We start from the raw sequence: 27,047 nt of genomic DNA on the forward strand, positions 1-27,047 counted from the left end.
CGTCGGCACTTTTGGCTTGCAGATCTTCGTCCTACCGTTGGAACCGTACACGACATTACAAGAAAACGTGAAGTATCCACAGGTGGAACTCTTAGTATAATATCTATGTTCGTACTTTCTCGGTTCGTTGCTGCCGTTCATTTTGCCGGCGAAACTGTTGGTCACGGTGTAGTAACTCGGCTTCGCCGCTACTGCAGGGGTAGGTTTCGTACGCTTGTCGAAAGATATATTTTGATTAAGGGAAGGCTCTTTTTTTGACATATGCCGGCCAATGTAACGATTGTGATTGGTCTGAAGCGATCTGGTCTCTGTGACGAGCGATGATCTGGTATTATTTAAGTCCTTAGGGACTAAAGATGCAGTCTGCGATTGAGATTTACCGTCACCCTGAGCAACAGTCTCGGTGCCAGAAGCCGACATTACTCGGCCGCGGAATCCAGATGGGACGGTGTATCCTGATACGGATTGTCCTGGTTGCAGAGTACCATCCGTTCGCGGTACGTTTGAATCTTGTCTAACGTGGATGTTATATTGATTCCCTTTAGCGACCTGTATTGTCTGCGTCTGACTGCGACTTTGCTGCTGAATGGTCTTGTCAAGTTTTTGATGACTCGAGCTCGAGCCCGGGAAAGTTTCCGAAAACTTCTCTTTGATTGTCAACTTTGAACCCGTGGGATAATCATCTTCGTCCGTGTAGTCATCGTCGTATTCGTCATATGCTGTGTCATCCGTTCGTGGTTTTTCGGTAGAGAGCACTTTTTTGTCAGCGTCGTTCGGATTGTTTTTCGAAGACAGGATAACGGTTTGTCTCGAAGTCGAGCTGCTTTGCAAGCCTTGCTCGCGATTCTGTTTGTTTTCATCCTGCCTGTTATCGTAATTCGAATTTGTCGACGGACTCGACTGTGCACTGTCAATATTCATTGGTCGTTTCGAAGAAGGAGCTGGTTTGAAGGACTTGAAAAGTTCGGAATCCGTGAAGTTAAAGGGCTTTCTCGAGGATGCGGCACCAGATCCAGAACCGGCTTGCGCTGCACCGGTATACGTGATCCCGTATTGAAAAGAACCTTGTAACTGCGATTGGGACTGACCTCGATGAGTGCCACTTTGAGCCGATGCTGTTCCGCTACCGCGAAATGGCGTCTCGTGGTTTTCCACGTTCTCATCTTCGCTCTTCAAGTACGGCTGGAACCCAATCTGCGCCTGACTGGAAGTATTGCCCTCGCCGTTAGCTTGAGCATCCGCCATTCCGCCCTTGGAGCTTGCTTGCACTTGCGAATTGGTACCATGGTTCCATCCACTGCTTTGAGCACCTGTTGAGGTAGCTCCGGAATCGGAATCTAATTGAACCTGTGTTTGACTTTTTCCATAACCGGCGACGCCTTGCGCATTGCTAGTAGCTCCTTCTTTACCGCCACTGATCTCAGCCTGAGCACTCTTGTTGGCGTCGCTAGTACCAGCTTGGGCAGAGAAGGTGCCTGAACCGCTATAGGTACCTGTCACTTGCGACTGAGCTGTACCCGATCCGTATTTACCCTGAGCCGAAGCGCTCGCTTGAGTACCCGAATTCACCTGCTGCACGGAACTCGATGCCTGTGATTCGGTACCGTCGTCTGTCACACCTGCTGGACCTGCCGGTTTAGTTAAGCCCCCAGTTTCTTCTATACCTGCAGGTCCAACCATTCCCGGATAAAATTCTCCTGGATATTGACTACTGTCTACTCTTTGACTGATTCCGCCTGGAAACCGACCAAGATACTGCTCAGTCACATCAGGTCTTCCAGGTATTTGACCTCCCGTTATGCCTGTTGGATACTGAACTCCTTCCTTTCCTGAAATTCCGATACCTGTGCCTGGATACTGTCCGCTTGGATAAGTTGGCACTTGACCACCTGGATGGATTACTTGGCCAGGGTATAAAGTACCACCGGCAGAAGGAATTTGTTGTGCACCGCCAGGATATGTACCTGGAATAGTTCCTGGATATGTAACACCTGGATACACAACTTGAGTACCTTCAGGAATCCTTCCAGGTTGAATATCACCAAGGTAAACTGTTTGACCGTTCGTTGGTCGACCATCTGGATAAGTTATTACTTGTGTACCAGAACCAGATGTTGTAGTTGTAATCGTACTAGGAACTTGACCTCTGCTTGGTAAAGTGCCTGATGGAACACCTTCAGAGCGGTATACAACAGTCTGCTGTCCAGGATAAACTCCTTGAGTTACTGTTCCTGGCACAACACTACCAGGATATGTTCCGACACTTGTTCCTGGGATAGCATCAGGTCGAACACCAGGATAGACTCCAGTACCAGGAATTCCAGTACCAGGAACTCCTATGCCAGGAACTCCTGTGCCAGGAACTCCTGTGCCAGGAATTACTCCTGTGCCAGGAATTGCTCCTGTACCAGGAATTGCTCCTGTACCAGGAATTGCTCCTGTACCAGGAATTATTCCTGTGCCAGGAATTACTCCTGTGCCAGGAATTGCTCCTGTACCAGGAATTGCTCCTGTACCAGGAATTATTCCTGTGCCAGGAATTGCTCCTGTGCCAGGAATTGCTCCTGTACCAGGAATTGCTCCTGTACCAGGAATTATTCCTGTGCCAGGAATTACTCCTGTGCCAGGAATTGCTCCTGTACCAGGAATTGCTCCTGTACCAGGAATTATTCCTGTGCCAGGAATTGCTCCTGTACCAGGAATTGCTCCTGTACCAGGAATTATTCCTGTGCCAGGAATTACTCCTGTGCCAGGAATTACTCCTGTGCCAGGAATTGCTCCTGTACCAGGAATTGCTCCTGTACCAGGAATTATTCCTGTGCCAGGAATTACTCCTGTGCCAGGAATTGCTCCTGTACCAGGAATTGCTCCTGTACCAGGAATTATTCCTGTGCCAGGAATTGCTCCTGTACCAGGAATTGCTCCTGTACCAGGAATTATTCCTGTGCCAGGAATTACTCCTGTGCCAGGAATTACTCCTGTGCCAGGAACTGCCGGATATGTTCCACTTGTTAATTCTGGAGTACTAATTGGATAAGTTCCAACACCAGTAACAGCAGTGGCACCTGTTGTTACTGAAGTGGTTACAATACCACTAGGAGGATACACACTTTGTCCTGGTTGAACTCCAGGTTGAATACCTCCTGGATATTTTTCAACTCCTACTGTCACACCAGGTAAAACTCCTCCACGCTGGATACCTCCAGAATATAGTCCACGATCTCCTGTGATTAAAGTTCCAGGTGGATATGTTCTATCACTTCCTGGTATTATAGTTCCAGGTGGTTGAACACCACCAGGATATGTCCTATCAACTTCTGGTGTTACACTCCCAGGACGAACACTTCCAGGATATATCCCACCAGCTCCTGGTATCACGGTACCCGGACGAACATCCACAGGATACGGCCTCTCAACTCCTGGTATCACAATATCAGGACGGACACCTCCAGGATATGGCCTCTCAGCTCCAGGTATCACTGTACCAGGACGAACACCTCCAGGATATATCTCTTCAGTTCCTGGTGTCATTGTTCCAGGACGAACACCTACAGAATACGTCCCTTCAGCTCCTGGTATAACAGTGCCAGGACGAACACCTCCGGGATACATTTCTGGTCTGCCAGGGCGAATACCAGGATATGTGCTAATTTCCCCAGGAACTACTCCAGTTGGATATGTTATCTGCCCGCCAGAATAAGATGGGACTCCAGAAACGACTCCAGGCTGTACAATACCAGGTGTACCAGCACCTAGAACTTGCACATATCCGTCAGTACGAGCAGATGGAACTCGTACCTTATCCGGTGCCCTTTCGATGCCAGGATATCCAAGATATCCAGGATATCCGGGACAGTCTTCGCAACCGGTGCCACCTGATGACATACTTTGCGCTTGACCCATTCCACGACTACCACCTGAAAGGAGAACATATTAAAATAATTTAAAAAAAACATGATAATTATAAGTTTTGTTTTTAATAAAACTCTTATTTATACAGTTAACCATAAATCTCACAATTTTAATCTCGTATTATATTTTGTAAAAATATTATTTTTTAATTTTTAATTTACTTATTTATTATTTTTAATCAGATTGTTTTAATATAATTTTTTTCTTGTAAAAACGAAGCATTTAATTATTATACAATTATGTAACATAATAAAATATCGAGTATTTAAATACTTACTAACTACTGCGTGTGAAGATTGCTGAGTAGCCTCAGCTTCGGCTTTGCCCTCTTTTTTTTCATCGTTACCAAAATTCAAATATTGAGACTGCGTCTGTCCACGAAACTTTCCTCGAAACTGATTCGTTTGTCGACGTTTTCGAATTTGATTGATATTTTTGTTCAATTTTTTTTTCTCTCGTTGCTCGAGTTGAATCTGTCGTTTTGTTCGAGCTTTCAACGGTATTAAAACCATATCAGCTATGCGTTTGGACGAAATATCGTTTTTGTCTGTAGAAATTTCATTGAAAAAGGGATTGAGAGCTTGCCCTGACACAGGTCTCATTGTTTGTAACAAAAGGATATTGCGTCTATTGCAGAAATCAACGATTCGACCTCCAGCAAGTTGCCACGCCTGTTTAAAATATTAAATTTAGATGTTTAATGTTTTTCTTCTGATTCAACATATTATATTATTGATATATTTCAACATGTAAATATTTAAATAACTAATAAAAATCCTATTATTGTTTTATAGTTTTTAAACATGTATGACAATATAATTATATAAAGAATACAAGTCACAAAGAAACTAGACAGATGGTATATTTAATTTAAATGTTGTATATATGTATACTGCTTACAATTTAATTTATACTAAATTCACAACTATGGAAATAGTAAACATAATTCTAATCTTTTTAGATACGCACATTTACACAAAACAACATATCGTATAACTCATTATTACCTCTAGTTTCGTGAGGGCTGACGATGCATAGAGTACCTTGAATTGTCGCTTCTTACGTGAAATAATATTATGACCCTGTCTTACGTCTTCAAGATAACAATCGTTTTCCTCCCTGCTCTTGTATGCAATGAATTGCTGTTTTGAAAAGATCAATTTTAATTGGTATGTTTTAAAATATTAAGACAAATAATTACTTACCGTTACATCATCATTAAAAGACCATTGTTTTTCTTCATTATTGTAATCTACGTTTCTCATCTCATCGTATACAGATCGATCGAAACGCGTCTTTTCCTATGAATAATATTCAAATTACATAATAATAATATTATAACAATTATTATTATATAACATTATTATTATAACATATATTATTATATTAATTATTTATACAAATTATAAAAGATTAAGTAAACATGAGAATAGTATTACAAATAATTAACCTATTAAGGCCCATGCCTAATAGCGTGATAGCGCTAAACTGAATACGTGATTCATAGTATAAGCGAAAAAAAAAAAATTACCCGTATTTTTTTAATTCAAATTCGCAGCTCACTTCAGTTTGATTCTTCTCTCAATCTTTTTAACCGACTTTAGCAAGAAAGATAAATTTACATTAATTGCAGACAATTGTCAAGTGCAATTCGTAATAAAATAATGAGATCGTAATAGCAAACGATAGAAAATTTTAATTATACATTTTTAATTAATTCAGGAGCGGCGAGGGAAAGAATGGACAGCCGAGAAACAAAAACACGCTATCGCGAAAAGGTGGAAGATTGTTGAAATCATTGTCTGATTATAATTATATCTCGATGTTAATTACAGATTTTAAGACTATTGTAAGTCATACTGTATGGAGACGACACTAACGGACTTTCGAGCGTTGTCGAAAGGGGGTGAAAAAAGCGTTGCGATCGAGAGCAGGCCAGGCAATCCGTATCGTCCGTCCTTATCTCGGTGAGCTTTAACCTCCAAATCTTTCTTTCAACAATTGTCTTCTAGTCGTGCGCGTCAGTGCGAATCACGCAAATAGCCTACTACAGGGGAACATTATAAATTGGAAAAGGGTCGACAGGTTTAAGCAATAACGATCTCGACTCGATATCCAGTTTGGAATCCAATGCAGCGGAAACGAAAGTTTAATGGATGCGCACTTTTGCCGGTCCGACATAACAGTCGCAATCATGTGTTTAACGCAGATTTTATCACGAATCTTTGATAAATTTTTAACGAGTTTAAAAGCCCTTAACAATTTTTTAAAAGTAAATGATCAGGCTCTGATTAACTCAATCGGCATTAGGTAACGCCAGTTTGTTAACATTAAAGTATCAAACTATCTTACAAAAAGTAATAAATTACAATGAAAATAAAAAAATAATGAAAAATCAAATATTTTTTTTAAAGTAAAATTATATAATTATTGAAAAATTAAAATATATTTCAGAATTATATCTCTCTTTTAATAACATTAATCTAAAAAAGGAAGTAGAAATTGTCAATAATGAACCAATTAGTACTTCTAGTATTTACGTGGATAAATTTATTAATTCGTTGATTCATGCTGAGAAAGAAAAAAGATTCGGGATAACAAATTATATAGTCTGTAATTTTATCGCAATTGCAATTCTGCTGGTTGAGTTAATCAACTAAACGCAGATAGCCAAATCTTCGAAAATAGATTAGAGAATATTATTAGATTATGAGAATAGACAGGATCTTACAATACATACAATATTGGACAACATATATTATAGGAAAATTTATCAACGAAATATAATAGTAGAAATCAAACAGACTTTAACATACTTGCGGAATTAGACGCAGATTGGAAGCAGAAATAGAACAGAATTTGAATGCAAATCTACAAATTTAGAAAAACGAATAAAATCTACTGTCAAATAATGTCAACAGGCTGTATCATAAAGCATGAGATATTAACAGTTGATATCAATTTGCTAGTAATTTCTAATTGAATTTGTTGCCACTCGTGTTGGCATTGGATTGCTGATGGTTTGCTTACTAAAAAATTAGTCAGATCCTGATCGAAGTGACTGGCGTAGGTATCAGTTTCGTGCAAAAACGTGTTGCACGTTTTCTTACGTAAAAGCAGTTATAATCATTTTAAAATTGCAATTCGTAAAATTCTGTTTGTTTTTTGACGGAGCGATGAATGAAGTAGAGGGATACTTAGGAGATCATATTTCCGCGTTTATCATCGTGGATAGATGATACAAGTTGACGATTTGCTGAATTTCACAATGCTGCGCGAACCATGGCGATGCCAAGAAGTGCCCTAAATTGCAAGAAGGAGAGATAAGCAGCTATCTATTACTCCGAATTGATGAATAAGTAATTTATGCATACGCGGACATCTAAATATCACCTAGAAATTAACAATGATTTAGTCAGTTTTATAGTTGCATAAAAACTAGAGCGCTTTCCCCGCAAATGTCTGTTAATCATTTTCAAAATCTTGCTTGTTAACAGAATGATGTGCTAACCAAAAAAATATTATAATTAACAAATCGATGAAACAATTTGTGAGAATAATTAAACGCTTACATAGAATTTCTATAAAATAAGGAATATTGTTATTGAGATGAACCATTTGAAAAAAATAATTAAAGCTTCTCACGTGGGACTTAATAATAATATTTTAATATTTTAAATATTATTAATTAATTATAAAGTTAGGAATTTTTGTAGTCGAAACATGTAATCTCGAGAAGTGTTATAAAATTCATTTGTAAGCATTTGAATTAATTATGTATCTATTTTATATTTTTTCTATCTTTTTTATGTGAATTTTTACAATACAAAATTTTATTTAATTGCGCACCAACTTCAATGCGTTGACTCTCATTTGCCCCTAGTATTTTTTATTATTACTGTTCTCACACATTAAGGCGCCGGTATTCAGTCGGATCTTATATTTAAGACTGTCTTAAGTACAGTCTTAAGTGTCATGAACCAATCAGAGAGTCGTATTAGCGTTATAGACATTATTTAAGATGGACTAAAATAAGAACGGACTATGAATACCGCCCTTAAGAATCTTATTATTTATTAACAATTTTCATTGTTAATTAAATATAATTTTACCTAAAATTGATCGCTATTAGCGAGTTATTATTTACAAAAATATACAAAGGCACGTTCATTTACAAACCTATTTGATCTCTTTCAAATGCACTGCGAATCTTTTTATTATTGAATGTGTGATAAAAAAACAGGTGGCGGAACGAGCTTGAAATCTCTTCGCGAGGGAAATGGAAAACTTACGTGGTACCTCGCGAGTGCCGTGCTCGCGAGGAAGATCAGGACGATGAGACACGGCCGCATAGTTCGAACTGTCTGCGGGACGACTTCCACGACTGATGCGAACCAACGTTTCGACGATGTTCTAACCCCGTTGGATTAGATTCCCACCGATTCTACTCGCTTCTTCCGCTGCGTCTCTTCTTCGGCCCCATCGTAGTCAGTCCCACGAAGCACCGCTTGGAATCATAGGAGTTTATGTGACCGCGAGGGGGGAGTAAGAATCGCTGGACAAAATTCCGAGAATGTGCGTCGTGATGTAATTGCGTACGAACGCTCGTGTATATCATGTTATCTCGTTTGGTCTCGTCTTGTAGATCTCATTACCGAAAGATATGCGCCTGTCATTGACTTAGAAGATCCCCCATGATGCAGTTAGAAAGAAACGAAAAAATGATACTGTATCACTGTATTGCTTATTTAGACAAGCAATCGAGGACATCTCAAACCTAAACCTTAAAAGCGAATTTTTTTCACAGATTTGAAACTTTTTTTAACAAACATTTTTTACAATTTTACATGGTAATTTTTATTTATTATGCACATATATTATATATTTATTTATTTATATGAAAATATTCTATTCTAAATCGTATAAATATGTATGTACAATTACAAGCAACATTGAGTTAACTTGACTTATCGGATTAGTTACTTTCGCTTTCGTTGGCCTAATTATTGAGTCCAATCTATTTGTTAAATACAGTTAGTCGCTGTTTATTCTACTACCAAGCGTAGCTAATGATCGCATGGTTCATCGGCGCGATAATGAGTTCAATAAGTAAAAAGACGAAGCGAGAGAGTATTGAACGGAAAGCTTTATGTGACCGCGAGTGCTGCAATCCGATATGCATCCGATATATATTTTGTTAAATTGTTTAGAATTAAATTATTTGATATTACACTTTTTTAAACTTAATAATAAAGATGAGGAAAGGATTAAAGGAATTGAGAAAGTGAATAAGAAAAATGAAAAGTTAATTTAAACGCGTCTGAATATATACACATTACATATATCACTTCGTGTATTATTCTTTCATTACGATAGACAAGACTTTTACAATTCGTAAAAAAAAGATGTGAATAAATGTTTCGCATAGGCACTCCGGTGTACAAATAGCACGTATAATACAACGGTTGTAATAAATCGCTATCTAAAAAACGACTATGTCAACGTCTCTCCTTCACTCGCGCGACTAAAATCTAAATCGTAAAAGTGGGAATGCTATTTACAACATATGTGGTCAACGCGACTACGTGCTTAATCGTTAGATCAGAATCCCTATTCTCGTCTATGGGCGATCTATCGAATGACTAGGACGCACGTGTGTCTGAAATCGCTCGTCAATTAATTACAATTATACAACTCAAGCAGATTCCTTGGCGAATGCGGCGATCAATCTCGTTGCGCGACACATTATTACACTTACATGAAATCTTTATCATAACCGTTGCCATTCGCATAATTTTACGTAATCTTGCCATCTGTTGAATCCTTGAAAAAAAGGGGTATTTAGTACTGTCGATCGAGATAATATTCGTCGCGATGATAAATTAATAGTAAGCAAACAATTTTTTTCTTACGACGGCAGATTACATTTACGATGGCGAAACGGATTTGACTAGTTCGACACTCTGACCGGACACCAATCTCTGGCACCGCAAACGAATGAAAGAAGAAAACCTTATTTATCGCCGTTGTAATGAATTCGCTGCTGGAGAACGCTGCCAGCAGCCTACAGTAAACTACAGGCGCATTGCTCGACTGGATAACGTTTGTTGGACGTTACATACAAATGATATTCTAATTAGAATTAATACAGCAAAATTCATCACATAATAGGTGGGTACTAGTGAACGACCAATGGGTCTAAGCTTATTTCTATGATACGAAATATATAGTATTACATATATTTTATATATATATATATTTTTTTTTTTGGCAGGGTGATCGCATTGCCTGTAGCCAACTTTTTGCGGCAATTTCGAATCACAGACACACGCCTTCGCTTTTGAGAACGTCCCGATTCAAGCTTGAATCCCGACGTGTAGTTGCGTTTTTTAAGATTCTTTCTCGAAGGCAACAAAAAACCTCACGTCGAATGCTGCATCGTTCTCTTCGTTATTTTATGATTGTAACAGTAAAAATTTTCCACTCGATTACATAGAAGAAAAATATTTTTACATCCTCGTTGAAGTTCACTATATTTCGCGCATCTATCATTCATACGTATTTATATCTTACAAAGTTTGATAGCTGCCTCGAAGAGCCTCAGAGAATCTCATTTAATCCTAAAATAATAACACGATGGCACTGCAATTCAGTCCTCGATGATCAATCTTGATCGCTTAACGCCGCATGATAGCGATGTTATGCGCCTTTAAATAGATAAGGTCACGAGTTTGGCGTTTAACAGACGCCCCCGAAAATTTCTTTCCACGCGTTCATCCGTACACGCCAATTCTGTCGAAGCTATGTTGCTGTGTCGAGTGCTAAAACACGACTCGATACTTATGTAAGGCACGATTTTACATCAATGTAATTTGCGCTAAATTAAACACGCTTACAAATTTAACGTTATTACGACTAATCGCTAGATGGTCCCTAATTTGGAAGATACTTGGAATAACATTTGTCATACACAACACTATCGATTCTTTGCTAATTCGCAATATTATTCGGCATTATCAAACGTAATCTTTGTTTGATAATATAAAATTATAATAAATTAATGCGAAAAAGGAAACTTGACAGTCACATAATGTTTGATAATGCCTGCGTAAACTATCGAAATTGTACAGAATGTCCGTGAATTATCAAACTGAAATCAACAATATCGATAATAGTTTCATATATACATATATTGACAAAAAATGTTAATGAAAAAAGATTTTCTTTGTAAAGACACTTTAAATTAAAGTAATTTATGATTAAAAGAAACATCGGTAATTTTGACTTTTACAATCGCTCTATAACAATTCTTAATCTTTAATTTCTCAATTAAATCTTTTGATACTATAATCTCGAAAAAAATAAGAGCTGCTTTTTGTTTTGATTATCGAGATCTTTTTAACGAATAATTAAAGAAATTTCGAAACTTGCTTCAATTTTCTATAAAAGTTTATATAAAAAGATGTTTTAAGAGAGTTATTTTTCTTTAATTTTTTACAGAATGCCGAGCTGTAGTCCTAGGATACACTGAAATCTTCTCAACTAATTAAAATTCATACTAAAGTAAGTATGAAACCAAATCTGAATTATTTTTATTGATTAGTTGACTTGATTTGATCGCTAAGTATATTGGCCAATTTTTAAGCGATGGCCAAGTTCAAAGTCATGGTGGATCTCGAAAAAGACGAGGATCTCGTCGGATCGGGATAATCGAATGTAGTCGAGGAACTCTTAACGTCATTTTCGAAACGGAGATGCAAGTGCTCCGGATTGGGTGATATCACCGACGTTCTGATGACCATTCTGGATACGTATTCCGGATCTTTGGTCAGCAAATCGGGATTCTGCGTCTCTGGATCTTCCGAGAGTGTCCTCTCTCTGCAAGGTCGTTTCGATGGTGCCGCTGCAGACGTATCTGACGTCCTTGTGTGCCTGATGATCGCGGAGAATGCCGACGACGAGTCTTTCTGCTCACGTTCGAGTCCCAATCGAGGAACTATGACGCTGGTTGGCGATGCTGTGACGCACATCGACGTTTGCGTTCTGTTCAAGGACAACGATAATGGAACACTCGGTTTTACCGACGATGATGATGTCTTCTGCTGCTCAATCTGATCGGACTTATCTGAACGATCGGTGGACGATCGGTGATGAGAACGCATACAGGACGATTCCTCGTGTTTGTAGAGGTATGATTTCAGAGCGAAAGCCTTACCACAACGACCGCACACGTGGGGTTTGGTATTCGAATGCGTTTGTATATGAGCTCGTAAATTTGACTTGTCGGCAAAGGCTTTGTTGCAAATGGTGCACTTGAAAGGTTTCTCGCCTGGAAGAAGTAAAGTAATTATTGAAAATATTATTGAGTTTCTTAGGTATGTATATGTTAATATAATTTAGTTTCACCAAAACTATGCTTTCTTTTATGTGCTAATGAAAGTTATATTGAAAGTAATTATTAAAAAAAAAAAGATTTAAAAAATCTTAAACGATAATCGAAGAGTTTATTTAAAAAAAAAATATTTAACAGATTTAAATACTCTTTAAAAATTACAAATATAAATATAATATAAATATATAACATAAAAATAAATAAAAAGAATAGTTTAAGAATAAAATTAAAAGTAGAAAATAAAAAATGTATATATTTTGCATTTTTAAATTTATTCTTTCTTGGCTGAAGATATCAATTAATTATTCCTAATGTACTTTGCGCATTTGAAAAACGTAGATATATTGTTGTGTGTGATTTCACAGTTGTATATCTGTAATTTTCACAATTGGAAGTAGTACTGCATATTTAAGCGTGCCAAAATCATGAATCGTGAATGATTAATTTGAATTTATCTTCATTGAAAGCCCGTTAAACTCACTGTACCCTCTTCAAAAATAGTTCGCCTTAGTTTATTTACGTACGTATCTATTATTGTAAGTGAACGCAATCGGTCATGGACAAAAAACAACTTCGAGAGTCGAACGATGTTATTAAGTTTAACGAGTATATTTATTAAATTGGTAACAAGTATTATTAATTCTTTTTTTTTCCAGATGTCGATTATACGTGTATAATTTTGGTAAATTATATAATTATCGAAGTTATCAAGAAAAGCGATGAATAAAGCGGTTTTGCGGATTATATATTAATACCTGTATGCGTGCGTATGTGTCCTTGCAGCAGCCACGGTCTAGAGAAACACTTGCCGCAATAGTGACACTTGCATCCTTGATTGTGGGTCCTCACGTGCATGCTAAACGCCGGCATGCTGACGTAGACCTTGTCGCAATGTGGACACCTCCTGGCCTTTTTATCGCCCAGTGACCTGTGCGTCTGACGGTGTCTGGCTAGATTCGAGGAGGTCGAGTACTTCTTGCCACAATCGGGACACTCGTGATCCTCGTTGTCCTCTGATTTTGATTCTACAGCGGCTGTCCTGCGATTTTGGATCGATGCGGTCGAAGATACAGATACCGGATCGACACCGATACCAGGTACAACTGGTACTTTTGAGTGACACGATTCCTCCTGCGAAGAACAAGAAGGATGTCGTGGCGAAAGGCGAATCTCCAAGGCGGCGTTCTCCTTAGAACGAGTCTCCAAGATCTCTCGTTCCGTCTCGATCCGTTCGAAGAAGAGTCTTGTCCGTTCGCCTAGGACTTGGTCTTGGTTTTCCATCACTTGGATAGAAGATCGAGACCCAAGAATTCTGCTCGCCTCCGCAGGATACTGTGCAATCCTAGGCGATGCCGGTCGCTGATAGATAACATTGTTGTGATGAATTAAGGTGCCTGCAGCCGCTGCTAGGCTCACCTCCGCCAATTTCGTCAGGTTGTACAATTCCTCGGGACACTCGGACGATGTCTCACTGCCGCATTCGCTGGCGCCATCGGAAGTTGGTTGACCGCCACTGTAATCGGCCAGCCTCACGCTTCTCTCGGGACTGAAATCTGTAGGAAAACAAAACAAGAGATAGTATTCAAATTAAGAATATATCAAAATATTACCATTATTATATAATCAAAATATATTTTAAATACTTTAATACAACCGGCAATTATATTTAACAATTATATCTAATTTTACATATTTTATTTATTATCTATTTTCGGAAATAAGTTTGTTATTTAGCATTTGATTTTTCAGATATCACGATAGGTGTGTGTGTGTGTGTGTGTGTGTGTGTGTGTGTGTGTGTGTGTGTGTGTGTGTGTGTGTGTGTGTGTGTGTGTGTGTTTGTGTGTGTAAAAAAATGTGTGTGTGTGTGTGTGTGTGTGTGTGGATCAAATATGCAACATTTCTGATAAAATCCGCCTAGTGAGGCAAGGAAATCCGACGTCGGCATGACTGGTAAAACCTTCGGGAGCAGGGCTCCGCTTGCTACTCCGTTTTCGGGGAGAACGGAAATAGAGTAGCTACGCCATCAACCCCCGCTCGCCCGTCGTTCCCTAGCGCGCGCAACACGTTTATTCTCTGTATTTCTTGGTATCGTGTACGAGTACACATACGCGTTGTGTTCACGTAAGAAAGCTTGCCCGCTTGCGGTGGGGTTGACGGCATCGCGGCGGTATGCGTCTTGGTGGACCCTGGCGTGTGACGCATCTAATATAGCGCCTCCTATTCTTAAATCCGTGCGACACCACCTTGATCGCGAAGCAACGACCAGCAAATTTTTCCGACTTAAATTCAGTCGGGAGAAGAGGAGACTTTGCGGTGCATGGTGTGTACAAAATCGAGATTTTGGGCGTTGTGATTATTATTCTTTTGTGAAAAACCGAAATGCTTTTTGTGATTTTAACAGATGACTCAAATACTAAGATTATAGTTTACTTTTCTAGTGCAAGAAAGATATTTACGATATTGAGTATTGTCATTAGTGTTGGATTTTCAAGCTAGACTTGGATTATGTTATAGTATATTGATATTTTGTTTTGTTGTTTTTAAATGTGAAATTATCTTATCAAAGTTACAGCATAAATACAAGTTTTTTTTTCAAGATTAGACTCAAGTGTTACAATTTTACATTCTTTTATTTTATGTAAAAAGTATTTAAGAATATAAAAGATTAATTGATATATATATAATAATATAAGTAACGCAAAAGGAAATTATATATCAACTAGCATTAATAAATCATTAAATTCGAATGTCTAATTTTCGTAAAAAATTAACTTCGAAAATTTTAATCCAATTAAAAGTTGACTTAGAAAATATCTTCTGACAAAATATTTTGAACTTAAAATTAATTTACAAAAATAAATTAGAAAATTTTACAAATAATTATTCCCAAGTGTGTAAAACTTTCTTACTGGCTCATAATTTTACAAAATTATAATAAATTAGTAATCAAAGTATTTTTTAAATAAATTTTTAATGTCTCAATGTTCAAACTCTAATTTTATTATAATTAAATTAACGTTTTTAAATTTTTTTATCAATCACAGAGCGCAAAGTTAACAACATACCTCTTTCAGATCCTGTGATCTCTTCCTCAACACCGTTGTACCTGCGATGCGTGATCAGGAATGCCCGCGGCATCTTCCTCGTCTCCTTGCTTTTCCTCTTCAGAGCACACAAATCATGCTTATCAACTCAAGACTCACAAACTAGCACACTTCTGTAGTCGCACCTGATTATCTATAATAAAGCGTAGCAGCGCGAAGATAAAATAGAACTGGTGTATCACGATATCGAGAGGAAGGATTCGTTTTGGAAGTGTATACGTCGAATGGCGCAGGGGTTGCGTTCGCTTCGGCAATTTCGGGCGTAATAGTTGCCCCGGCTAAGATTCGGGGCTACATATAGCAGCGCAACCTCCCTTGCTCTTCACTTCTTCCGCTGCGTCGCCGCCGCCGCCGCCGCCGCCGCGGCGCTTTTCGTCGTCGTCGTCGTCTTGTTCTTCTTCTTCTTCTTCTTCAGCTGCACGCGCCTCAGAAGCGTGCCCGCCTGGTTCCCTCCCGCGCATGTGGTGGTCGCATTGGTGTGTCGGCAATGTGCGACACGCGTGGCGAATGCGTATGACCCTACTGAAGAGGGGCGGATAAAAGACCGCGCGGGTGGAACACGGCCGGTCCCCGCGGCTCCTGCAGGGTGGTTGCTATAACTACCCTTATCTTCTCTCGACAAGTTGTCCCATCTCATCGTCCATTATTTAGATCCTGCTAATTGGAGAAATTATTGAATTAAATATAAATTGGCAAAATTAATTGCTGAATGCAGTAGATTGCGATATGATGATTGTCTGGTAATTCTTCTTATAGCTTATCATGGTAAAAGAATCAGGAATGAAAGTTAATAAGAGAATTATTATCTTCCAAAAATAGCACAGATGGTTTTGAGAATTATACATTAAATATTATGCGAAATCCTTAACAGTTCTTTTCTGCACGATATTTTAAGAAATAGAATGTATTTTTAGTTCTAGTGTAGAAATTCTTGTAATGGAATTTTTAATTCTGATTGAGATATATATATTTGTTGCAGTGAAAGTTGTATGCATCTAAAATTGCATCAGTCGATCATAGTTTCTGTTTATAATTCCTGAAGTTCGAAATATTTAATCTAATCTTCTACTTTTTTTTTCTGATGTCTATCAAGTTTTTAAAAAAGCAGAAAACAATGGAAAAGCAGAATCTTGTACCACATGTTCAGAGAACTTAATGGAATCGCTATATCGATCTGTTTGGACGTTATTTGAACGAAGGCTAATGGCAAGCAGATATGATAACGACGCCATTTCATCGGCGGTTACAGGGTAGAAGCACAGGTTGGTGCGCTGGGTGGTTCTTCTGGCACGACGCCAGGCGTCCGCCGAATTTAGCACCGCGGCGCTGACTAACTCGCGTGGCATTCATTCAATCGTCGACCAAAAAGCCCCGCTGCCGTATAGTATCTTGCTCTTTGCAAGAAACGCGTGTTCTAAAGCGATTAGAAAAAAAGAGCTTAGATTTCGATTTAAAGCTCATCTTATTGTCAAATGCGAAATATTCAGTAATTAGAGAACACATAGACTTTTTGTTAACGATCTTGTTGACGATCTTGATTTCTTCTCGCCTATTATTATTTTTTTACTTGTATTATTAAAATATTAAATATTGAATATTTTTTACATTTCTTTTACTTTTGTTATTTAATTCCTTTTATTAAAGTAAAAGGTGTAAAAGGTCGAGAAATATCAATTCTTCTATACATTCAGTTCAATTTATCAGGCTTGAGAAACGTGTAAAGAGAGATAGAGAAAGAGAGAGAGTCTCCATTAAAAATTCTTTTAAATATCTATTAAATGTATCAATTAATGTAATATATTAATGAAGCTTATATATTTTGTTTTTCAAGAATATCTACGATTTCTACAATTCAATGAGAATTTATTATTCGCATTTGACTATACCGCTCTTCGATATATTTATTCTATCCTACGTCATTTCTCGATGCTATATTAAAAAAATGCTTGAAATTCTTTAGGGAGGAAAAAGAAGCGACGTCGAAGCATATCAACTGTTTACATTAAAATGAAATATTTACGAGCTTTCGGATAAAACGCACAATCGCAAGGAACCTTTAGATGGGAGTTGCGGAACAGGTGTCTCGGCGGCGGTATCGTAAATCGTCGACGGTATCGTCGTTGAACGGCCAAAAATAAAGTCACGAGTTTCGAGCACATCGAGCAAGCGAGCAAGCAAGAGCATCTTCAACCACTGACGCAATTCGACTGCGGATCATCCATTAACGTAACCGACACCAATAATGCTAGTACCTCGTGGCTTTCTACGCGCTTTATCCGGCGACGGCGCATCCTACAGGTGCTCAAAGGTATTCCGTCCGCCCACCAATGTGATTCGCGTATTTCCGGCGCTCTTGGAACGCTCCCAGAGATGCGGAGGAAGAGAAAATACGCGACGACGATAGCGAAGAGATCTTGACGGATAAATCGCTATCTCGGTCACGTGCGGTTCTACGGAAAGAGATTTGCTTAAAGTTCAATTGTATTAAGATGGAATGTCTGGATGAGATCTGAACAATTTTCATGACGGGCTTAAAGAATGACTACATGAAAGGTAATAAATTACATTGATGATATATACAAGTTTACTAAATCGGGACAAGCTTGTAAGAGGGGAATTTCCAATTTTAGGTAATTTCTCTCGCTCGAAAAAGATGGATAAGTACGGGGGCGGATATAGTTTTTGCGTCGATGGCAGGGATACTAAGTCATTAAGAGTGATTCTATGAGGCGGTAGGATCGTTTAGGACGAGAAAGCCTGACTAGATCCTGTGTCCCGTAAAGTATCCGGATATGCACGGTTCCTCCTATAAATCAGCGGCCTTCTTCTTTTCCTCGAGCTGACGATAGCAAGTACTCTCCGACGGAAAAAAGGAAAAAGCACGCAATCGCTATTTAAAAGGCTCGTAGGCGGCTTTCTAGCGAATAGAGTACGTATATACATAAAAGCACAGCGAGCGTGAGGAAAGAGAAAGAGAGAGGACCTCGACTTCGCCGCTCCTCCGGCGGCCTCGGCATGGGGTTGTCGTGCTATTTTCAGGCCCCGCTGGCTCGATGCAGCTGTCGTGGTCTTCGGGTAAACCACCTCTCTTCTATTCCACGGCCATCCGCGAGGCGCGACAAGGTAAGCGACGAGGAGATCGGAATCTAAAATCTCGCGACGAGATTCGTCCGTTGGCGAATTTTTCTTAAACTCGTTCGTTTCTCAAAGATGCTTGCCGACTTTGCCTCTTGATAATGACGGGCAAAATCGAGCGATTTCTTTAATTTTTATTAACAGAATTTGTTTTTGTATTCGCATTTCTGGTAATGAAATGATTTAAATTATAATAGAAATTGTAATATGAATCTTTTAGAACAATAAAATTCTATAGAATATTACAATTTCAATATATGTACAATTTTGTGGCGAATTATTTCGAAGTTTTGTTGAAGTTATTACTTCAGATGTTTCTTCTGTAATATAAAGTCTTGCAACTTTTATTCATGATTGCAATTTAACAGATTTCTGCTAAATAGAATTATATTATAGTAAGATTAATAAAAACTGAACGTTGGCACCAGGTTGGCTGCTAGAAAAGTTTCCGTGCCGTGCACGATCACAAACATTTATAGCACAGACATCACGAAATAATAATCAATCCTCTGAAAGAATTTTTGAAGAGCTAAACATTCGCCTAGGATTCGGACGAGTAATCGGACGAACCTATTAAACTGCTTAAATTCCGAGAATAGCAATACGATGACGAGGAGGCGCTTCCGCGAAACGGTGCGTCGCGTCGCGCCGGCAGGAAAGTGGAATAAAAGTCCGTGGACCGCCGCGGAAGAGCGCCCACCGGAGGATGAGGGATGAAGACGAATCCGAAGATAAGCCACGGAGATCTTGGCCGAGCGCCAAGACGTCAGATTTTCAGCCGTTTACGTGTACCTCCGACTTTTCCGTCTGCGCTTTCCTTCGGCTCCCCAATGCGTCCTCTAGGATCTAGGGTGCAATGACACCGGGCGGCGCAATTTAATGACTATTCTCTATTCACGGTACGTGAATCATTATGCGGGAATAGGCGTTGCACCCGTCTTGATTATCCCGCGGCATTGTTGCTGTTTTTAGGCACGTGAAAGGGGAAAGTGCATCACGTGGTGGGCATATAGATGATAGAGATAGTTGCTTTTGCCTACAAATCGATTGCCCACAGTATCGTTTGCCTACATTACTTTTACCGACGGTTCGTTTGCAGACAAAAATTATTGCCTACAGCTAGATTGTCTATATGCATTTTTGCACACAAATAAAAATTTTAGAAGCAGAGTTACTTTTGCCTACATGTATTATTGCCTACAGTTCGATTGCCTACATGTAGTATTGCCTACAGTTCGATTGTCTACAAGCACTTTTGCGCACAAATATCAAATTAAAGTAAGAAAATAATTTATATTTTTAAAATCTGTCATGTGAACAGTGGAGTGTCAGCGTAGATAGTATCCGTTTGGAATATTTTTCTAAAAAAATCTAACCCTAACCAACTCCCATTTTTTGATGTGAGATGACTCTTATTTCGCGTTGTGAGCTGTAGAGACAATAATGTATGTAGGCAATCGACCTGTAAGCAATCGAGCTGTAGGCAATAATAATATAGGCAAAGAGTAACTCTGTTTCTAAAATTTTTATTTGTGCGTAAAAGTGCATGTAGGCAATAGAGCTGCAATAATTTTTGTGTGCAAACGAACTGTCGGCAAAAATGATGTAGGCAAACGATACTGTAGGAAATCGATTTGTAGACAAACGGGATCCCTCCTAGATGATAGATAGACAATTCTATTTTACTAGACTAAAGACTTTCATGATGAACACAGGGAACAATTACACGTTCGTTGAAAATGCGAACGTAAATGTGAGTACACTGTCACAAAATTATCAATATAATCAGAAAACTCTATATATAATCAATATATAATTATAAAATAAAAACATGTATAATAAGGATATCAATTAGGGAAAGGTCGGATAGTATCGGATATTTTTTTGAGATTTCATTTTCTTGGATGGCAAAAATTATGTGTAATACATGTTATGAAATATTATTTTTATAATAATTATTAAAATATTATTATCATATTTTTCCAAAAATAAAAATAGGTAATATTTTTACATTTTTAATTTTTATTATATTTCTTTGTTTTTGTAAATTATGAGTTTAAAATTTTGTTTTAAAGCTGCTCATTTCTACGATGTTTTTTGTTGCACATCATTTAGGTGATGTTGAGCAATGAGGTGGCAAACGATATCGAACAGATTGGTTAACGAGATTTCGGACGATTGGGCGAACAAATGAGAAAAAGATAAAAAACCCAATAAATAGGAAGAAGAAAAAAAAGCATATTTATAGGTATCAAAAAAATAAGATGGTAAAAATATTTTAAAAAAATATGTTTTTCGGTAAGTTCCACTATTTGTGTATGGCTTTAATGCTATCTCCTGCTTCAATAACTTTTAATCTATCTCTTAGGATGCGTTTGCTTTAGGCATTTACGCACTATAAGCTTTATTCTATCTTTATCACATATTACATGTGGAAGATAAAATGAAGCTTACACGTTAATTTCCGAAGAGAACGCACTTCTAAAATGTACTTTCCAGAATATCATTTATTCGCTCTTACTCTTATTCTATTTCCTTAATTCTAATTTTTTTATACCTAACATCATGTTCTTCTCTTTAAGTTAAACACAAATGTTTAATTTAAAATTTTTAACAATCCGATCTTCTCCTCTAATAAATTTGTCGCAATTCTAACTTATTCATTGTTGGAAGAGATAAAAAATAAATTAAATAAGGAATTTAAAATAAAAAAAAGCACTGATTGTAACATATTATATACAAATTAGTGAAAACTATAATCTTGGGAATAAGATCTGAAATATTTAGACATGTGAAGAAATATAACGGGTTGATACTTTCGATGGATCGAGCAGGGTTTGAGAGGAAAAAAAGGTTCGAGAAGTGCCGGTGGCAAAAAACGTCGACCGGAACGACTCTTAATTTAGTTCTGGGTGCAAGAGGTTAACGTTGGGTGGAGATGAGTCCGTGGAAGCGCCTCCCTTTAGAGGAGAGCACCGTAAGACACGTTGGCTCGTGTTCGGAGGAATGTCCTCGAGGATAAAGGGAGACAGTTCCTTCCGGAGACAGCGATCAGCCGCCTGTTCCATCCCCCCCCTTCGATCGTATTGCTATTCTTATACCGCCATTGGTACGAATTCAGCTACTTGCCCTTCGCCTCGGCATTGCTGGAATGCTCCCCTTTGAAGGGAAACTGTCCAAATCGTCATTTGATATTATTCAATAAAATTCTACACTCTGATTGACACACAGCTATATACGATATGTATATACTACGTTGGAATAATGAATTCTTTTGTCATTTTTATTATTATATTGTTTTTATTTGTTGTCACATAATTTATTTTGTATTTAGTTTTAGTACGTAAGTATCAATGACAAATTAATTGTTTTAAACTTACACATATTTTTTAATATTTTAAAATAAAATCTCTTTATTTCTTATGCGTGTGTTTCATTTCAGAGATAGATTACAATAGTTTGATGTAATCCAAAGATGAGATCTTTTTTCAAAGCATGCGATCGCACTTTCTCCTTTTATTCATGTCTATTTATCTATTCATCTTAGAGTTCGGTTCCTGACGTGACGCTTTATCTAGTCATCTTTAAACTCTACGTTCCTGACGACGCTTCGATCGAGATCGCAGACGCCTCGCTCTCCAGTCAGTGTAGGGTTTCGTCATGAAATTCGTAAATGAGCCCCCGTGACTCGCACTTTTGAATGGAAACCGACAGGGCCGACGGTTTTTACGAAAGCTGCCACAGGATGCGGGTGCGCGCAACGGAGAAGGGGTGGCGACGCTCATTTTCGTTCTTTTTGGCATTTTTTTCTGACTCGCCTCTCCCTCGGTCTTGCGAAGATCGAAGAGAAAAAGGAGAAACACCGCCAGCTGATCGCCTCCAACGTCGCCGCCGCCACCGCCGCCGTGCCGCTTTTAAAAAGGAGACCTTTTGCAAAATGCGAGCACGTGCTCGTATTGCGTACGCTCTCCGTTTTCAGTTTTGCATGCCTGCTTGCCACCTGCGAAGACAGGCTCGTCTCGTAGTGTACCGCCAGTCTGTGACCTGGTCGCAATTAATCCTGAGTACTCCACTTTCTGCAATCTCCTTTGTTCTGGGATCACGTGGATCAATAGACGATCGCAAGGATCTAATTCAAACAGAATTCGTAGCTTCCTTAGAAGCGAATTACGATAGCTTCTAATTTAGAGAGAGGGTGGAAGTGTCTTGATATCAAAATATCTAAGTAATTTAAGAAACAAAATGCAGTAAACAAATGATATTAAAAGAATCGCAAATGATATAAGAGGAATTTGCGTATTAGATCAATATTTATGTATGATATAAAGAAAGCAAATTTTAATGTAGCCCCGATATCCGAATATATTAATGTGATCTAGATTTTATCAAGAAAAAGAAATTACCAGCAATTTACGCATTGCACTCCAGTGACGACAGGACTAATTACTCAGTCGAAACGTCGGGAATGTTAATGACTTCCGTTCTCGCTTACGATATCGGAAACTTGTGATTTTCACACAACTATTAACAAAAGGCGTGTCACTAAGAAGACACTTTTAATTCTGCAAAGTCTCATTTTTTTTTTTTAATTAGGAAAGCGGGATAAATCAAGCTTTTGCTTGGTCAAGGCTGGTATTTGTATGCCAGCGTCTTTATTCTCTTTCTTTCATCGCTATTGCCCAGGCGGTTTTTATGGAGCGTAGTGGCAGGAAAAAGGAAGTGAACTAGACAGTGAACGACTAAGGTCATGATCTTAAACGATACAGTGACAAATTAGCAAGTAAGTATCGTCATTAGTTTAATAAATAATTGATATGCAGGGCTTGGTCTTATCTCAAATAAATTTATTTAAAATATGTATTTTAAATTAAAAAAAAAAATTAAAACGTTATTTAGTATTTATTATTTTAAATAACTTCTTCTGACCTATTTCTTAGTTAATATTTTAAATAAGTTCCTAAAACTTATTTTATATTTTTTATTTTAAATAAGTCATATCAGTTATTTTACCGAGTCCTGTTGATACGTTTATGTATAATATTAGGAAACATAAATTTTCGTGACAGTTATTGAATCCTTTTGTAAAAGGACCAACCAATCAAATTTATTATGATTATTCCTTATAATCTTAAATTCAATTTCTCCTTTATTTTACATTAAATGTCTCCGTTATTTATCAGGATGATAAAAAGGACTCTCGTCGATCTATTAAATCTTCCCGTGATTTTATTCGATACATGTGTCGACAGTTGATCTTCGTCACCGGCGGAAACGCTATTGTCTGAAAACATCTCCTTGAGATGGAAAAACGGAGGGCGGTTAAAGGGACCCCGGAGGGATCGCAAGATATACAACCGAGTCACCGGTGGCAATAGGCACGCGACCGACACGCGCCCATTCTCTCCATCTCTCTCTTTCCCTAACGTCTCATCTCCAGGCTCGAATTCTCTTTTCCACCGTTCTTCCCTTTAACACGCGTGCGTCTACAAGACGCATGCGACCCACGCACGCGATCATCCCGGGGCTTTGTGCCCACATGGGAAACTCAAAACATCAGTAGTAGTAATAATCGGTAGGTCCAATGGTGAGACGATTTAATCAAATTTTTTCGTACAATTTAAATTGTAGAAAATTCTATATACATATATGTATCTCTTAAAATTAAATTTTAGCAAAAACATATTTAGTCGTGATTTCTCTGTTATTTACATCATCTTTAATAATATAAACAAGGAGATAAATACTAAATTATTAGACATTAAATATGTATTTAATAATTATAAATATTAAATTATTTCACGAATAATCCGATTAATTAAAGAGATGTGAATACAAATAATAACAAAAACTAGCATATTGAAGCGCGTAACTAAGAATTATTTGACAAACCGTTTTAATATCATACAAAAGTTTAAACTGACGTGATGGTAAAAGTTGAAAATTAATTCTTTCTGCACTTACTAATTATTTTGTTTCAGATAATATTATTTCGAAATGTACTTGACGCAAAAGAGTTCGAAATAATTCGTACAAACATCGCGTGCGTCACGATATGTCTTGTGTAGAGGTATAATATTAGACACCCGGTGAACGCACATCTCGTACGTTGATATCTCACCGCTATAAGATTCACGGGAATATCGCACTGTATGTGCATGCACGTTTCAGATGCGTGTGCGTGTCCATTCAGTAACTCTTCTTTCTAGTGGCCCATTGAAGAATCCAGCCAGTCGGTGTGTCCATTAAGACGTATTATCTTGACACTTTGAGGACCGAAGGTACTGGATTTGTATCTTATCACCGTGTTTTTTAAGATTCATGAAATGATCTATGAATTGAATTATTGAACATTGTACGTTATACAGTATATTCAAATGATTTATGTTGTAAGCAGTGTAAATCTGATTTCATAAATTTGACTGAACTCAATTTATTTGGACGGAAATTGCAGGTACTGATTAATTTTAATTTCGATTTATGCCAATATTTGCAAAAAAAAAATGTGACTATAATTTTTTAAAATAAATTTGAATAATATTTTTATCTAATGGCACATAGAAAAACATAAGCAGTAAGACGTAAGCAAATTGGTCAATGGTTGACAAAGTAAGACAATAACGTAAGCAATAGCAAATAAAAAATGATTTGCTTACTCCGCTTACGTTTTTCTATTCTCTACTAGCTTAAGTGATTATAAGAATGTAAGTAGGCATTACGACATACTTAGCAATTGAAGCTAGCAAATGAATAATTAAGGTCGATGAAGACGAAAATGCGATCTGTCGTAATGAGGGAAATCGGACATCTCTAAGTTTAGCTCGTATTTGCATGCAGATCAGGGACGAATTCGAGTTGCCAAAGCGCCATAACATATAAGAATTGATAAATTTTTTTCAATGAAGAGATTTAACAGAGGTACATATAAAATACTTGCTAAGTAGTTGATCCTTTTTGCTTTGTTTCAAATCACATGTAATGTTTATGATCTTCAAAGTTCCCTAAAAAAGTATTGAATTCTCAATTTCAAAATTTCGAAAGTCATTCCAGATTTAGGGATTATTGAGTTCTTTGAAAAAAAAAACATTAAGTCACATACATTCTACAATAAGTCAATAGTAATACAATAAATCAGAAATCAGAAACTAGAAATTGACCAATTATAATAAATTATTCTTCTTTCATTTGACTGTGATTGGTCAATTTTTTGCTTCTGACTGCTTCGATTTATGTATTACTAATGGCTTATTGTAGAATGGCCATTATATGCCCAATTCTACCAATTTGGATTCTTTATACTCTTCATTTTTTTTTATTCTTGGAACTAAACGAAGGCAAAGATAAGTTGAAGTATCGAGAGTATTTTTTATTCTCCATGGGAGGATTAAGTTGGCTAATTGGTAGAAATGGACATTAATCATCAATTAGATAATTATAAAATTATTTTGATATAATATGTCTGACGTGAATCTGTCATTTGGCAAGCTCCTAAGAAAAGAAAGACCGATGTTGCACAAGGATGTTCCTTAACTACGATCCAGAAATACTAATTTCGAAATCGTACCCCACCGATTTATCTTTCGCCCATTGACGAAAGCAGGAAGCGCAACTCTCGTGACGATTGTCGGTTTCCGGATGCGCTTGCCTGAGATCAGATCTCATCTGTTTAAAAATAAAGCGATTAAACAAAATTAATTGAACAATATACGAGAATGGGACATACAAAAAGTATATTTGTAATACATAAGAATAATTTAAATTAGAAAAAATACTTATTCTGAAGATAATTTAATAAGAATTTGTAGTAAAGTTCTCATTGATGTATGCTATATTAATTTTGGTGAAAAAGGAAGTTATATATGGTATATGTTTATGTAGTTAGTTATATATTTGTGTAAGTTATTTATGTGCAACTCTTATATAAAGTTGCAATCGGCATTCGCCTAAATTTATGTTTCTGACATCATAATTGAAGACATCTTGCACTGCAGATGTGACCAACCCTTAATAGAAATAGCAAATAGAACACGATCGTGTCTTGTATAACATTATTTAAAAAATCTAATTAACTGGAAGATAGAAGTGCCAGCAGACTGGTACTTCGAATCGAAATATCACGATTTCGCATGGTTGTAATAAGTTTAGAGGCGAGTTTTTGGCTGATGACCAACGATTAAACAGTATCTACAACGATGATGATAGCGAGTGCTTGGATCGCGCTTATGTATCGCAACTCAATTTAACTATCGCCGTTTATATTATATTCGTGTCTACCTGTCGTCGGCAGCGCAAGAATCCGTAGATCCGACCGATGCCAATGATCGAAAAATAGATACGAGCGCAACCTGTTCGAAATAGCCAAAGTGAAACCTATGACACGCGGAACGCGATAGCTCTTCCAAGCCGACGTAACATTGCATTCAAACCTGTGGATTGTTGATTAATCTACGATCAATTTTCAGTGAAAGATGTTGACAAAACAAATGACACCATTAATTTCTGAA

General features: G+C 37.5%; 2 protein-coding genes across 2 annotated transcripts; both read right to left on the bottom strand.

Annotated features, from left to right (window-relative positions):
* LOC108747268 (collagen alpha-1(III) chain) lies at positions 1–8,323 on the bottom strand (the record flags this gene model as incomplete). The annotated part of the gene is made up of 6 exons (XM_018484646.1): positions 8,205–8,323; positions 5,118–5,213; positions 4,920–5,054; positions 4,190–4,583; positions 2,715–3,917; positions 1–2,381 (listed from the first exon to the last, which is right to left on the bottom strand). Coding segments are annotated over exons 1-6 (4,269 nt in total), but the record flags the coding sequence as incomplete, so codon positions are not given.
* A 2,965-nt stretch (positions 8,324–11,288) lies between these two features.
* On the bottom strand, positions 11,289–15,777 carry LOC108747286 (transcriptional repressor scratch 1-like). Its single transcript, XM_018484676.1, has 3 exons — positions 15,373–15,777; positions 13,060–13,857; positions 11,289–12,241 (listed from the first exon to the last, which is right to left on the bottom strand). Exons 1-3 carry the CDS (start codon positions 15,443–15,445, stop codon positions 11,553–11,555), a joined length of 1,560 nt encoding a protein of 519 aa, XP_018340178.1. The 5' UTR covers positions 15,446–15,777; the 3' UTR covers positions 11,289–11,552.
* Positions 15,778–27,047: the final 11,270 nt, after the last annotated feature.

The sequence above is a fragment of the Trachymyrmex septentrionalis genome, unplaced genomic scaffold, assembly GCF_001594115.1.
Source record: "Trachymyrmex septentrionalis isolate Tsep2-gDNA-1 unplaced genomic scaffold, Tsep1.0 scaffold197, whole genome shotgun sequence".
Lineage (NCBI taxonomy): Eukaryota > Metazoa > Arthropoda > Insecta > Hymenoptera > Formicidae > Trachymyrmex > Trachymyrmex septentrionalis.

Excerpts from the sequence above, each read along its gene's own strand:
- LOC108747286 (XM_018484676.1), bottom strand. The coding sequence starts at position 15,445 with ATGCCGCGGGCATTCCTGATCACGCATCGCAGGTACAACGGTGTTGAG. Across the intron at positions 13,858-15,372 it reads GATCACAGGATCTGAAAGAG|ATTTCAGTCCCGAGAGAAGC; the intron begins GTATGTTGTTAA and ends GTTTTCCTACAG. Across the intron at positions 12,242-13,059 it reads ACACATACGCACGCATACAG|GCGAGAAACCTTTCAAGTGC; the intron begins GTATTAATATAT and ends TACTTCTTCCAG.